The sequence below is a fragment of the Phascolarctos cinereus genome, unplaced genomic scaffold, assembly GCF_003287225.1.
Source record: "Phascolarctos cinereus isolate Bilbo 61053 unplaced genomic scaffold, phaCin_HiC Scaffold_2;HRSCAF=192, whole genome shotgun sequence".
NCBI lineage: Eukaryota > Metazoa > Chordata > Mammalia > Diprotodontia > Phascolarctidae > Phascolarctos > Phascolarctos cinereus.
Genome location: NW_027555625.1, coordinates 253,519,921 through 253,536,419, shown reverse-complemented (window position 1 = coordinate 253,536,419; position 16,499 = coordinate 253,519,921). Strand labels below are relative to the sequence as shown.

Here is a 16,499-nt window from a genome sequence, read left to right as displayed (position 1 = left end):
CAACTTCCAAGGTGATACTCTTTAAGTATTTAGAACTGACTATTTTACATACACATTCTCTCTCTCTCTCTCTCTCTCTCTCTCTCTCTCTCTCTCTCTCTCTCTCTCTCTCTCTCTCTCTCTCTCTCTCTCTCTCTCTCCCTCTCTCTCCCTCTCTCCCTCTCTCCCTCTCGCTTTCTCTCTCTTTCTCACTCTCTCTTCCTGTTGCTTCTAAGATGAAATAGAAATTCCTGTTTTTGGTTTTTGATGCATTTTACAACCTGACTCCAACCTGTCTTTCCAGTTTCATTACATATTGTTCAACTTTCCCTAATCAACAATCCAATAAAACTGACCTTCTCTCTGTTGTTCACCCAAGGAACTCCATCTCTTATCTGTACAATGCCTTTCCCCACGCTGTGTCTCATAATCCCTTTCTTCCTTCAAGACCCTTCTATACAAAGTCTATCCTGCCCCCTTCAGCTGCTAGTGCTCTTCTGTCCCTAACTACCTTATACTTACTTTCTGTTAATTCTGTCTTTATATAGATACGTATTGTCTCGTTTGATAGAATGTTAGCTTTTGAGAACAGGAATAGTTTCTTTTTAAGAAATTTGTATGCTTGGCATTTAGTAAATACTTGCTGATTGATAGCAATGATTTATGGCAAATAATGACCAAAATACAAAATATCTTTGGACAAATCTTAGTCTAGATTTAAAAGTGACATCCATGGGATGGTGATGCTAGTCAGAATGACAATCCTCCTAAGTCACCTATGTGGTATAGTGGATAGAGTACTGGCCCTGAAATCAAGAGGACCTGAGTTCAAATTTGGCCTTAGATACTTACTTGCTGTATGACCTTGAGCAAATCACTTGACTGCTGTCTGCCTCAGTTTCCTCACCTGTAAAATGAGTTGGAGAAGGAAATTGCAAACAACTTCTGTTGCTTTGGCAAGAAAATCTCAAATGAGTTCACAAAGAGTCAGATTTGTATGCTTGGCAAATGTTTGCTGATCGATAACAATGATTTATGGCAAGCAGTGATCAAAATACAAAATATCTTTGAACAAATCTCAGTCTAGATTTGAAAGTAATATAAGTGGGATACTGATACTAGTCAGAATACAGCAGTGTTTCTAAGATAGTTAAAGAGTGCCTTTCTCTAGCAGTTTAGCATGTTGTATATACATTGTTCAACTAAGTCTCTCTAATACTGCTTAGGGGACAAAAGAACAGAAGAATGCATTTAGTACTTGACCGATGTAATAGATACAGAAATTGAGGCACAAAACAACTAGTAGCAAAACTAGTAACTTAAAGTGCTACCAAATCTTAATTTAAAAATTACACATCTCTAAATACATATTCTAAAAGAACTTAGAATGCTGTGACTCCAAGTGTTCTTATTTTAGGATTGTCATCAATAGAATAACAAAAAGAAGAGTATCTCCTGATGTCACATTGGGGAACTGTCTGAAGGGACAGAGAAAGACAACTGAAATCAACCTTTTTCATACATGCTCGTCTACCTCATCTTTTCCATAGCATTTGAGTCTATCATTTTCACCTTCCCTCATCCCCATACTTATTACCTAATTCTTTCTTCTTGTTTATAGCCAAACTCCTAGAAAAACCTGTCTTTATTCATTTGCCTCTGTATCCTTCCCTTCCACCCAATCCCTCGAAATCTATTACTGAACTGAAACTGACTTCTCCAAGGTTAGCAGCAATCTCTTTTATAAATATTTTTAGTAGCTTTGTTTTGTTTTCACATCCCTCTCATTTCCCCTAACTAACTAGCTATCTCTTGTAAAAAAAAGTAAAGAAGAGAAGGAGAAAAAACCATTCAGCACAATTAATCACTATATTAATTAAAGTGAGAAGTGATGATAGCTTTAAATTGAGATAGTGGTTGTGTAGTAGAGAAGAGGAGTCAGGATGCAAAGAAAAAAATACTGTGGAGATAGAAAAGGCAAGATTTGGCAACTAATTAGATACGTACACTTAGGACTCTTGGATAACACCAAGGTTATGAATGTGAGAGACTGAAAGGATGGGTGGTACTTTTAATAGAAATAGAGAAGTTTGAAAGATGAGTCAATTTAGATAGAAATGTAATGTTTTGGACATTTTGATGTCCAGAGATGTCTCTGGAAGATCCAATTTAGAACGTCTGATGGACAGTTGATAATGTAGAATTGAAACTTAGGGGAGAGAGTCGGGTTGGATATATAAGCCTCTATGTCATTTGCATAGAGATAGTAATAAAACTCTGTGAGTTGATGGAGTTAGTGGTTGAATGTAGTAGGAGAAGAAAGGCTAGGACAAAGCTTTCTCTGCAGTTAAGAGGTGTGATATTGTTGATGATAAGCAATGGAGATTGTAAAGAAGTAGTCAGAAAGGTAGGAAAGAGAACCACATAGGGCTAGAAAAACCCAAAGGGGAGAGATTATCCAGGAGGAGAAAGTAGTCAGTCAGTGGAATCATTTGCAGCGAAGAGGCCAATAAGAGAAAAGAGATTGTTAGTGATTTTGGGGAGAGTGGTTTTAGTTGAATGATTGTGTTGGAAACTAGATTGCATAGCGTTGAGGAATGAGTTAAATGAAAGGACGAGGAAGCAATAAGCATTGATGGTTTTTTCTAGGAATTTGGCCAAGAGAAAGTAGAGAAATGTAGGACAGTACCTCAGAGATAAACATTCCATTCCCTTCCATTGATGAGATTGTATCATTAGGATATGAAATGATTTTGATCATCCTATCTTGGTTGCCTTCCTGTACATTTTCTGTCTTGTCTATGTCCTTCCTAAAATATTATGCATAGAATTAAACACAATACTCCAGATATTGTCTGTCCAGAGTACAGGAGAACTATTATTATAGTCTTAGACACTGTACTTCTAAGACTGCATTAACCTTTTGCCCTAGCATATGATTTTGTTGACTCACATTGAATTTGTAGTCCACTAACAGATATAGACACAGATACACAGACATAGACTCACAGATACTCAAACTCTTGTCTTACCAAGACTTTGATTTCCTGCTTGTGAAGTTAATTTTTTTAATCCAAATGTAAAACTTGGCTTTTATCTTTTTAAAATTTCAGTTTTAGATTTGCTCCTAGGTTCTAGTCAGCTGGTATTTATTAAATGCCTACTATGTGCCAAGCACTGTGCTAAGCATTGGGGATACAAAAAGGGTAAAAAACAGTCCTTGCCGTCAAGGAAAACACAGTCTAATGAGGAAGGCAATAGATAAACAACTATGTGTGAACAAGACAGACAGACAGACACACACACACACACAGTCATAGACAGAGGATACTTTGGAGATAATCTTCCAGGGAAGTCACTAAGATAAAGAGGACTAGGAAAGGCTTCTTGTTGAAGATGGACTGTTAGCTTAGACTTGAAGGAAGCAGCAGTGGGGAGGGGAAGAGTTTCAGGCATGGGGGAAAATCTTTGATATCTTTTCGGATCCTGTCATAGTTATCTCTGATTCAGTAAACTTGGCAATTAAACTATTAATTCACTGATATTTAAAAAAAAATCTTCATCGCCAGGCCAAGTGCAAATACTTGGGATGCTTATTTCCTCTTTTATTTTGACATCATTCCATTGATTTCTTTTTGGGTTCACCCATTCAACTAGGTCCAAATCTTGTTCTCTTCCATATCCCTCCATCTTCATCAGTCCATGCTTGCCTTTAATGGTCATTGCCTTTTTTTTTTTTTTGGTGTACTCACCAACCCATTCATTAATAATATATCCTAGAATTTTTGCCAGGAATTGAAGTCAAGCCTCCTACTATCATTTAGAGTCCTGTATTCTTTACTTTTTTGGAGGGGGCAATGTTATTTACTTTTCTCCAATACTTTAACACCTCTTTCATGTTCCATGATATTTCAAAGATCGCTGAAAATGGAGTGTACATGTCATCCACCACTCTGTTCAGAGATGGAGTTTGTTTGGGTTTGGTAACTGAAACTTATCTGAGGGCAGGTAGATAGCCCTTTACCATATCCTTACTTATGTTAGGTAAAAAGTTATTTCTCTTGGCAGAGAAAACTGGAGGAAAATAAAAATTGAGTAGTTCTACTCTCTTTTGTTAGTCATTAGCTTTTCTTATTACTTCATTGATCCTCCTCTTCCTGAAGGGATCCCTTTTTTAGATGGAGAAACTGAGGTCCAGGTAGGTTAAGTGGCTTGTGAGTGGTCAGAAATCTAGGAGAGGGCAATGTCATAAAAATCCAGGAAGGAGAACTTGTGTTCAGGAGGAGGGAGTATGGTTAAACAGTCTCAGATAATTGTGAAGAAGTCAAGAAAGTGAGGCTTGAGAAAAGGCCACAGGACTTAGTAATTAAGAAATTGTAGTCTAAATTGGTACATGGAAAGAACAATGACAACAATAATGAAACTCAACACTATGTAATTATAACAGTCTAGATTGTAATGGTAAAAGAGATATGAAAAAATGTATTTTTTTTCCTTAGAAAAGATTGGTTACTATTATTGCTTATACTGAAAGACTCAGTTGACACAATAGTTGTATTGGACTACCTTTCCTCCCTTCTCTTGTTTATTTTTTGTTACCAGGGATTGATTATTAGATAGGGGAAGGGGATGACATATTTGGAAACAAAGATGAAATTTAAAAAGATAATGAAAAGCATTAGAAAAAAGAGATTGTTGATAACCTTGGAGAAGTCACTTTCAGTCCAGCGGTAGACTTGGAAGGGAGAAGGAAATGAAGCTGTAGAATCAATGAGTATAGGCAGGTTTTTCTAGGAGTTTGTGAAAGGGAAGAAAGCTATAGCATGGTAGCTTTGGGAAGAGGTGGAGAAGATGGCAGACCAAAGTATTGTTTAATAAATGATGAGGTGGATTTAGATATATTTGTAGGCACTAGGAAAGGAGCCATTGGATCAAAAGATTTATAACTAGAGGAGTGAGAACGATTGAGGGGCAGATTGTCAGATGAGTGGAGATAGAATGGGAACAGGGGCATAAATATAGGGTTTGTCCATGGCAAGGATGATGAACATTTCTTCCTTTGAGACTTCCTTTGAGAAGAGGAAATAATGGAGGATGATAGTTTTTTACATTCTGAAGAATGTTGTTTTTTACATTCTGAACTCATTTTTAAAAATGATGTATTGAATTACTAGTTTTTTGAATACAGCTACATTCCAAAGCCAGTTGGTGATTTCTTAAATTATTTGCTATTTTTGGAATTATCTATATTATTTTTCTATTCACTAGGTTAAGTTGATTACCTGTGGAGGAAGTTTTGGAAAACATTAATATGAATTATACCTCGTGTTTACTTGCTGTATGATTTGTATATATTTACTTATGTTGCTCATATTGTTTCCTAGACCACTTTTAGGAATGTAAGTTCCTTGAAGGAATGGGCTGTTTCATTTTTGCATTTGTTTCCCATGCTCATTACCTGACACATAGTAGGCAGTAGGCTCTCAGTAAATTATTTTTAATTGTGAAATTGGAAATTTTGAAGGCATGCTCATGATACGATCAGCATCAGTGGAAAAAGGAATCAAACCAAAGAAATGATAATCCATCAAATTATTCTCTTTCAGTACTGATTATTGAAAATCGTGGTGTTGCATTTGTCATAGGGATTTGTCACATGTTCCTCTTAGTATTCCTTTTTTTCCACTAAAGTTCTACTTTCATGCTTTGTTGTAACTGGTTCCTGAAGGCTGTGTCAGCAGAACCTTAACTCTTTTTAGAGTACTAGAGTGTGAGCCTAGAAATAGATTGATTTTCTGTTGTAGGGAGCCAGCCTAACTAGTTTAGAGATGCTTATCACCAGGTTGGCTACATCGTGAGAACATTTTTGGCCATAGTAGCTCCAGACTACTGTCTATGAAGTAATAGAAGAGTCATTCTATGTTGATAGAAAGAAACAGCCATTCCAAAGTCACTAATCCTTAAGGTTTTAAAATGTGGACTCCTTTTGTTGAAACTGTTTTAATTGGTAGTACCCCATTGGCCATTATGATCTTTTAACTCTCAAGTTGTATTAGAAATAATATGAAACTTAAAAAATGAAAGTTGAGGACTATGAGAAGGTGATGTGTCAATTTGCACCTATATATAAAGGGACTGCTGTTTCATTTAGAGTTTAGGAAAGACTGTAACCTCTAATTGCCTTAATTTCAAAATATTAAAATTAATAAATGGCACCAAAATTCCTTGGTGCCAGGAAACTATTTTTCATTTCATTGTATTTCCAGTGTCTAGCCAGTGCCTTTTGGATATAATGGGTACTTAATAAATCCTTGTTAAATTGAATTACGCCTACATAATTTGGAACTTTAATGTAGATTTTCCAGTTCTCCATTTTTGTCACAGAGGACCAGAAGGTAATATCTAATGAATTTACTTGTCTGTGACAGTTGAAGCAAAGAGATACTCAGGGTATTCAGAAAGATGAGGCCTTGGTCTAATTTTATTATTGTGAGTTTGGGTAGGGTTTAAATGTTAAATTAGATATAATTTATACTCACTAAAATACAAATACACAAACTTCCAAGCATATAAATAATTACTTTTTCTTTTGCATTGCTGTAAGTGAACATGCTAGTATCTTTACTAAGAACTCTGTATGGACAGTATGGTCCATGGGGTCATGAAGAGTCAGGCATGATGGAATCAACAATTTAAGAAGGAGCTGGGTGGCTGGAGTCAGGAAGACCTGAGTTTAAAAGCACCTTCAGATACTTCCTAGCTTAAACTTAAACTTTGTTTGCATCTAGTAGAGAAGGAATTGGCAAACCACTCCAGAATTTTTGGTAAGAAAACCCCTGTGGAACATATTGTCAGTGGGGTCATGGAATGTTGGACTAACAAGGGAACACTGGTAAGGTTAAGAATTTTCTCATAGGCTTTTATTTTAAGAAAACAATCATTCATTGGTTTATTCGATAGATAACTTCTTGCCCATGTCCTGTATTAAGTTCTTGTGGAGGATACATAGATGAAAAGGTTATGATTTTTGTGTTTAGGGAGTCTATAGTCTAATAATAATAAGTAGCATTTCTTTAGCACTTTAAGATTTTCAGAACAGTTTACAAATATCTCATTCCATCCTCATAACAATCCTGTGAAGTAGATGCTATTATTAGTCTCATTTTTACAGATTAGGAAATTGAGGTGGACAGTGGTTAAGCGACTTGCTCTGGATCACACAGTTAGTAAGTGTCTGAAGCTTGATTTGAGTCTTTCTGACTTCAGGTCCAGTGCTGTATCTACCATGCCATCTGTTGACCTTAGAGGGAAGATAAGAGATCCAAATGAATATTTATAGCATAGGATAGAATCATTAAATGATGTTGAAATAATCATGATAAGAGAAACTGAAAGCATTTTAGAAGTGTTTCAAGATAGAATTTTGTGTAATAAATAAAATCTTTCGTGGAAATAAAAGATAGCTGTTTGGGGTAGATTTCATTTTCAATGAGGAAAATAATTGATAGAAATTCTTTTAAGTTGGCTCCTTTTTTTGGGATTGTGATGATTTGTTTCCTAAAAGCTTTTAATAGGAAAACAGGGACAGATATAGGGAATTCCTGGATGAAGAAATTCCATCCACCTAAGTAAGCACCTTTCCTACAAATTAATAGCTTTAGAGAGTTCCCCAGAGCACTTAGAGAATACATGGTTATCCCAGAGTCACACAACCAGTATGTATGTGTCAGAGGCAGTACTTGAACCCAGGTCTTTCTGTCTGTGAGGCTAGCTATCTAACCAGTATACTCTATGCAGTTTCTACTAATAGGAAAAATGTTAATAGAAATTCCACCTGCCCCTCTCTCCTTTCTTTCTACATCTGTCCCCAAAACAGGAAGTATGCAGTTCAATTTGCCAAACTTTTATTAAGTGCTCAATCTGTCCTATAGGCATAATGTTTATGGTGCTGGGGTTATGAAGATGAAAGATAAAAGATTCTTAAAGGATTTATTATTTCTTCATTGTGGACATTGCGTTCACTGATGGGATGATCAAATCCTTTCTCTCTCTAAGTAGATAATTTCATTAGTTGTGTTTGAAGAAAATCATATGCTTGTAACCAGTGCTCTGTTCGGTCAGAATGCATCTAGAGTATTATATTCAGTTCTGGCCTTCACATTTTAGGAAGTGAAGTCAACAAGTATTTAAGTGCCTGCTATGTTCCAGGCACTGTGCTAAGCACTGGACATACAAAGAAAAGCAAAAAACAGTCTGTACTTTCATAGTTGAATGACGGAGACAACTTGCAAATAACTATGTACAAATAATTAGAAATAATCTGAGGTGAAAGGCACTAAGGTCAAGGAGGACTTGAAACGGCTTCTATCAGAAAGTAGGATTTTACCTGGGATGTGAAGGAAACAGTAAGAAGTGAAAAGGCCCAGGAGTTGGGAGAGGTAGTGTCTTGCTAGAATAGCATGGAGGCCAGTGTCATTTGATTGTAGAATAGGAGTGGGGTGGTGGTAAGAAGGTGTAAGGTATAAGAAAACTTAAAAAGGGGGGCAGACCATGAAGGGCTTTGAATGCCAAATAGCATTTTATATTTGATCTTGGAGATGATAGATGGCTGTTGTTGCATAGGGGAGTGACATAGTCAGAACTGTGCTTTAGGAAGATTGCTTTGACAACTGAATGGAGAATGAACTGGAGTCAGGAGAGACTTGAGTCAAAGACATCAATTAGCAGTTTATTGTAAAATCCCAGACATGAAAGGATGAAGGCTGGTACCAGGATAATGACAGTGTCAGAGATGGGGAACCATATTGGTGAAGGGTCTTATTTCCATGCCATATGAAAATTGGTTGAAGGAACTAGGGATGTGTAGCATGCTGAAAAGAGGACTAAGGAAAGAACTGTACTATCCTGAAAAATTTGAAGGATTATCTTTTGGAATAGGGATTAAATTTATTCTGTTTGGACCCTGAAGGCTGTTGGTGTTGTTTGTCCTTTGTTCTCAAAGAGGATCATGACATCAGGAAGGTGATTCCATGACATGCAAGTGAATTGGATTTAAACGAGGGAGGGCTGTGCAAAGTTACCAGCTTCACTTTCTCCTCTGGAGCCATTTGTGTTTAGTGGCAAGATATAGATCAGGATGACTGGAGATGGCTCCCAAATCTCAGAGCTGAAAATTCCATAGATGAAATTAAGGTCAATATATAAACTAACAAAATTCATTAAAAGAAAATATACAGAAATATACAAACAAGGAAGGCTGTTCAAGAGAAGGTTGAATTAGACAATCACTAAGATTCTCTGTGTCTATTGCATACAAATGTGAGTGATTAATTAACAAATTTCAAAACTCTAGGTTAGCACATTTTAATATTTAGGAATAGAGGGCAAGCCCAAGAGCACTAAGTAGAGGTGCAAACTTAATTTTGGCTTGATGTCTGGAGAAGTTTCCTAACAAGTAGAGCTTTCTTTTAGTGGAGTGGACTGTCTTCTGAGTCTAGGAGTTCCTTCTTAATGGAGATAATCTGGCAGAGGTTGAATGACTACTTGTATATGTTGTAATGTTTTCAGATACATACTTTTACCATAGTATAAAAAAGATTTTGCTAAGTATAAAATGAGTAGTATTTTTTAAAAAAATTCACATTAGTCATGTTGTAAGGAAGTATTAGAGCCAATAGGAGGAACCAGAAGAAAGAGGAAACAAAACAGGAGGGAAAAAAAGAACAAATAGTATGTTTCGATCTGCATTCAAACGCCATAGTTCTTTCTTTTTTGTGCATAACATTTTCCATCATGAGACCTTTGGAGATGTCTTAGATCCTTGCATTGCTGAGAAAGGCTAAATCTGTTGAAGTTAATCATCACACAACATTGCTGTTACTGTGTACAACATTCCCCTGGTTCTGTTCACTTCACTCAGAATCAGTCCATACAAGTCTTTCCCGGTTTTTCTGAAGTCTGCCTGCTCATCATTTCTCACAGCACACAATAGTATTCCATTACATTCATTTATCACAACTTGTTCAGCCATTCCGCAGTTGATGGGCATCCCCTCAGTTTCCAATTCTTGTCCACCACAAAAAAGAGCTGCTATAAATATTTTTGTACATGTGGGTCCTTTTCCCATTTGTATGATCTCTTTGAGATACAGCCCTAGAAGTGCTATTGCTAGATTAAAGGGTATGCGCATTTTTATAGCCCTTTGGGCATAGTTCCAAATTGCTCTCCAGAATGGTTGGATCATTTCACAACTCATCTTCTCCAACATTTATCATTTATCTGTTTTGTCATGTTGGCCAATCTGATAGGTGTGATGTGGTACCTCAGAGTTGTTTTGATTAGCATTTCTCTAATCAGTAGTGATTTAGAGCATTTTTTTTTTCATATGACTATAGATGGCTTTAATTTCTTCATCTGAGAACTGCGTGTTCATATCCTTTGACCATTTATTAATTAGGGAATGACTTCTATTCTTATAAATTAGACTTAGTTCTCTATATATTTTAGAAATGAGGCCTTTATCAGAGATACTGGTTGTAAAAAATTCTTTCCCAGTTTTCTATTTCCCTCCTAATCTTGGTTGTATTGGCTTTGTTTGTGCAAAAACTTCAATTTAGTGTAATTAAAATTATCCATTTTGTATTTCATAATGTTCTCTGTTCCTGTTCAGTCATAAATTCTTCTGTTCATTTATTAGTATTATGTTGGCACTTCTGTGCATCTGTTGATATGACTATGATTTTGGATGTTTTTGTTCTTAATATGGTTAATTATTATCCTAGCCTCTCCAGTATAGTCAGTCAGTAAACATTTACTAACTGCCTAGTATGTTCCAGGCACTGTGCTTATATACTGGAGATAAAAAAAGAAGCAAAAGACAATCTTTGTCCTCAAGAAACTCACAATCTAATGAAGGACACAACATGTAAACAACTATGTATAAACAGGATAGATACAGGATAAATGTGAAATAATCACTAGAGGGAAGGTACTATAGTTAAGAAGGATTGGGAATAAATTTCTGTAAAATCTGTAAAATTTGAAGAAAGCCAGGGAATCCTAGAGGTAGAAATGAGGAGGAAGAACATTCTAGGCATGGGGAATAGCCAGAGAAAATGCCAGGAGTCAAAAGAGGGAATTTCTAGTTAGTGCAGCAACAAAGAGACCAGTGTCACTGGATCAGAATATATGGTAGGAAGTAAGATATAAGAAGACAAGAAGGAGGGAAGGAGGCTGGGTTGTGAAGAGCTTTGAATGCCAAACTTATGATTTCATGTTTGATCCTGGGAGGTAACAGGAGCCACTGGAGTTGGGGGCAGGGTGTGACATGGTCCAGTCTCCCCTTTAGGTGAGTCACTTTGGCAGCTGAATAGAGGATGGATTAGAGTAGAAAAGAGACTTGAGGCAGGCTGACTGGATGTTGCAAAGGTGAAATCGACAGTCCTTGGCAACAGATTTGAAGTGTGAGTGCTAGATAGTGATAGATAGTGTGAGCCTCAGGGACTGGGAGGATGATGTTGCCCTCCACAGTAGTACAGAAGTTAGGAGAAAGGTAGAGTTTAGGGGGAAAGATAAAGAGTTTAGTTTTGGATATTTTGAGTTTAAGATATCTACTGGACATAGGGCAGCGAGGTGGCACAGTGAATAGAGTGCTGGGCCTGCCTGGAGTCAGGAAGACCTGAGTATAAACTGGCCTCAGACACTTAATAGCTTTGTGGCCTTGAACTAGTCACTTAATCTTGTTCGCTTCAGTTTCCTCATTTGTAAAATGGACTGGAGAAGGAAATGACAAACACCCCAGTGTCTTTTCCAAGAAAACCCCAAATGGGTTTATGGAGAGTTGGATATGACTGAAACAACTGGACAGCATTGGACATCCAGTTTGAGATATCTAGAAGGCAGTTGGATATGTAAGATTAGAGGTCCTCAGAAAGGTCAGGGAAGAGAGATTATAACTAGAGATAGTAATTAAATCCATGTAACTTGAAGAGACCACCAAAGTGAAGGAGAATAGGGGGAAAAGAGAAGAAGGCTTCAGGACAGAATCCTGTTGGACACCTAAGGTTAGAGGATAGACCTAGATGAGGGCCCAGTGAAGGAGTGTGAGAAGGAGCAGTATGAAAGTTAGGAAGAGAACCAGGAGAGAGTTGTATGGTGAAAACCTAGAGACAATCAGGGAGAAGAGCGTGTAGATTCAACTTGATCTTTTACTATATTCTTTTTCTGTCAGGATTTTCTTTAAAATTTTTGAATTGATAGTTGTAAATGATATTTATTTTATCATTCATTGGTTTAGAAATTAGAACTCTTTGTTTCATAGGTTTGGTATTTTCTTGATTTCTAAGAATAATTTGCATAGCATGTAGATATTAATTTGTTCTATAAAAGTTTGATATAAGGCCTGTTCTAGGAATTCCTTTTTAGGTGTAAGTTGGATTAATTGGCCATGGAGATCCCTCTGAACTCCTAGATTCTATGACTATTCTTGTCTTGATGAGCATAGCTGAATTTAGTTAGGTTGGTCCTCAAACAACAGGTGTACCGTGAGCCTATACTTGAATTGATGTGCCTTTCCAATTTGGTTGGACAAACTAGCACTTTGTTTCATCGGTTTGCCTTTGAGAACCTGTCTCTTCTACCAAAGTCAAATATTGAGTATAGAGGTATAATGTTTAAAAAATATTTTTTCCTAATTCATTAGGAAAACATCTTAAGTAAAAATGTCTAATTCCTTTTTTCTTAATCAAAACAAATATTCAGAATCAAATTTTTTTCACTTAGAGTATTACTAAATAAACTAAAACTTTATATCTTATTTTATCTTTTCATGGGTTAAGCTAGATCTCCTTATGAATGGTCTTGAAAAACCCACTGGATCGGAGGTGGAATTGGCAGATCTAGGTATATAATAATACAGGCCCTTTGACTCTGTTCTGTGCTGTTTTCATTGAGGCTCAGGAAGGTCTGGGAAAATCCTTTCTTAGCTCTAATTCTACAATAGGAAAAATAGAAGAAACACTCAATAGCTTAATCCCAATGGATTGACTGGAAAAACTGATACACAGAGTTTCCAGGGGCTGAGAACAATGTTGCTATTTCCTTGTACAATGGATAAGTGAAGGTCCCATCCTTGCCTCATTTCCCAACATGGTGGCAGATGATGGGAGGGGGACCCTTAAGGATCTTAGGAGAGAGATTATTTCATTAGGGATAAGGGGACCTTGGCTGACACTGACTTTTACCTGGAAGCTCAGACTTTGAAAGTGATTGCATTAGAGAATTGACTCCACAATAGAAATGTTTCTATTAGCCAGTGTTGTCCAGTTTACTCTAACTGCTATATTCTGTGGAGGGGAACTAAAAGCCATGAATCAGATTTGGAACAGATTTATTTCTACTAATAAAGGGCCACTTAGATCAGACTTTTAAAATCTATGCTTGATGGACAAGTCCTTGGGGTTTAGTAGAAGAGTGTGTTAGCATTTGGTGGGATATTTCAAAAGCAGCATTAGATTTTTTATATTCTTTTTTTTTTTGGCTAGGCATTGGGGTTAAGTGACTTCCCCAGGGTCACACAGCTAGCAAGTGTTATGTGTCTGATTTGAATTCAGGTCCTTCTGAATCCAGTTTAGGTGCTCTATCCACTGCACCATCTAGCTGCCCCAGATTTTTTATATTCTTGTTAAATGACTGAATTGTCCATGTTATACATGTAATTTTTTTCCCCCAGACCTGATTCAATTTTTTAGGGCAGTGGTATCAAATTCAAATAGAAAGAGGTGAGAAGGGGGAACTAAACCATACATAGGGATCCGTATGGGCTTCATATGGTTTTAGAAAGCAACATATTAACTGTATCTATATTCTTTTGTATTTTTATTTGTTTTATTAAATATTTCCCAGTTATATTTTAATCTGTTTGGGGCCATGCTAGGGAGTGTTGCAGGGGCTGCAATGTACTTGTTTACCATCTTTGCTGTAGGGAACTCCTGGTGTGGAACATGGAGCTCCCTTTTCTGATGCAGCTAGCAGTCTACTTTTATTTGTCTGAGAGCATTGAGCAGTTAGCTTAGAGTCTCTGAGGTCAGAATCAGCATTTGAACTCAGAGTTCCTTTACTCCAAGGACAGCACTACCTCTCATTGTATAAGAACATTGCTTCTAAATACTTCCACAATTATATTTCCAAATTACCCCCTCATCTTCATCTTATAGCTTGGTATCTGTTTCCAGTTAGAGTCAAAGGACTTTGGCAGAGAGAGCAAAAAGTACAAATATTGCCACATATAGACAGAATATTTGTTGAACTTTTTTTCCCCACTGTATCTTAGATAAAGAACATTTAAAAAAGGGAGAATTTTGTTACAATCCTACAACCTCTGTCCCTCAGATTTGGTACCCTAATGTTTACTTATTTTTTAAATAATAACTATTATTATTCAGACTGTCCTTAACATAAATTGTTGGTTACACATTGATACAAGTTTTGTTTTGCTATCTTTTACCATATAGTTGTATACATTTTTATATATACAAATTATTAACATACCCCTTTCCTCTTTACTATATAAATGTTTTGTTACTTGGAACATTTGAAAACTCTTGCCTTCGACTCTCCCAATAATAGAGACTTTGTTTTTCAGGAACATAATTTTAATTATTTAACTTTTTATTAAATATTTCTGTTAGTTAATAAAATCTACATAAGATTATTTTTGGAACCTTGATATATTTGTAATTAAGGCAGTAAGAAGACCAATAATATTTTCTTTGAATCTACCTTTTTTATTTCTATTTTGGCCAAAAGTTTACTGAAACTTTCACCTTACAAATTGACTATAAAATTTCCTAATAAGTTTTGAGATTTTAAAAATTTTGTATAAGACATAAGCACCTTGCATATGTGGATGCTAGACTTTAAATTTTGTTAAATGAATGAGAGGATTTTCTGTTGGGCAGAAGAAGGATACCAGCTTGGGCTTGGTAACGTATAGTGCCAGTTATACTCTAGTGTGGAAGTTGGTCTGATGTAGAGCACAAAATTAGGGAAGGGAGGCTCTGAGATCATTATTGGGGGCAATCTGATAAAATTTCTGAGCTTTGGTTAGCTTATCTGGAAAATGGAGATAACAGTACTTGTATTGACTACCTGACTAGTCTTCCTGTGTCAAATGGGATCACATGAGAAAGTATTTTAGAAACTGAAAAGTATTACATAAATTAAAAATAGGTACTGTGGTATAGTAAAAAGAGAGCACTGGAGTTGGAATCAGAAGAGCTGGGTTTTTGTCTTGCCTTGTGAAACTTGATAAGTCAACCTTATTGAATTTAGATTCAGTAGTATAATAATAGAGACAATAAATAGAAATATGCATTTCCTACCTTACAGTATTGTTATAAGGAAATCCCTTTGTAAACCTTAAAAAGCACTGCATATAAATGTGAGCTGCTGTTGTTAATACAATTATTGTATTGTCAACCACATTTGACTTCTTGTGGCCTCTTTCCACAGGGGGTAATGCCATGGCTGCTGATGAAAGTTCAACAGAAAAGCAAGGAGGGGAGCCTCAAATGGCAGCGGATGGTGAAACAAATGGTTCTTGTGAAAGAAATGAAGCCAATAGTCATCCCAATCCAGCTAAAAATACTCAGGACAATACAAAAGCCAGCCCACAGGAGCCTGCTAATAAATTAACCAGAATAGCTGAAAATGGAATTTCTGAGAGAGATAGTGACTTTGGGAAACAAAATCATGTGAAAGCTAGTGATTTCACTCAGACTTCTCTCACAGGAAGTAATGGCTATATCTTAACCAAACAGACATTACCAGAACAGCCCATAAGGACTACCAGCACCTTGGCTTCTTCTCTTCCTGGCCATGCTGCAAAAACACTTCCTGGAGGAGCCAACAAGGGAAGAACTCTAAGCTCATTTCCTCACGTACAGGCTGCAACGCCTACCAAGCTAGGTGAAGGGAGTAAAGATCTAGATCATAAAAAACCCGCCACTACAAATCCTGATGTCAAAGTCCACAGAGCTCGGAAGACTATGCCTAAGTCCATCCCCAACCTGGTAATACATTCCCTGCTGCATTCTTTGTCTCTTGAATGGGTTATTTTTGATTACTGACCAGCAGGGGATGTTGGGAGGTGGGTTGAGAAGGTGAAAGGGACTATTTCACTTTTTCCCCCCTGTTTGACCTCTGGAATTAGATAAAGGCTTTATTTTATATGGCAGATAAAACCATGATTAGATCATTGAGGTACTTTCTCACAGTTGTTGGATGACCAATTTTCTTGTTTTTGTGGCAGGGGCTATATCAAAAAAGCTTATCAAAACATAGTGCTTTAGGAGTGAGTGAAACAGTCATTTAGGAAAACTAGAGAGAACTCTGGGTCTGTTGATGCTTTGTAGCTAAATCTTTAATCCCTTCATAATCTCCTCCTCTCTTCTTCAGTAATGCTTAGAAGTGAGCAGTAATTACATGTTTGAGGTAAAAAGTTGTAGCAGAGGTTGAGGGAG

General features: G+C 36.6%; 1 protein-coding gene across 11 annotated transcripts in view; it reads left to right on the top strand.

Moving 5' to 3' along the window:
* The window catches only part of EHMT1 (euchromatic histone lysine methyltransferase 1), a 297,878-nt gene that overhangs the window by 134,747 nt on the left and 146,632 nt on the right, over positions 1 to 16,499 (top strand). For all 11 annotated transcript variants that reach the window (XM_078149928.1, XM_020981693.2, XM_020981698.1 and 8 more), the window contains one exon: positions 15,490 to 16,049. In XM_078149928.1, coding sequence (XP_078006054.1) covers positions 15,490 to 16,049 — 560 coding nt within the window. The remainder of the gene's footprint in view (positions 1 to 15,489; positions 16,050 to 16,499) is intronic.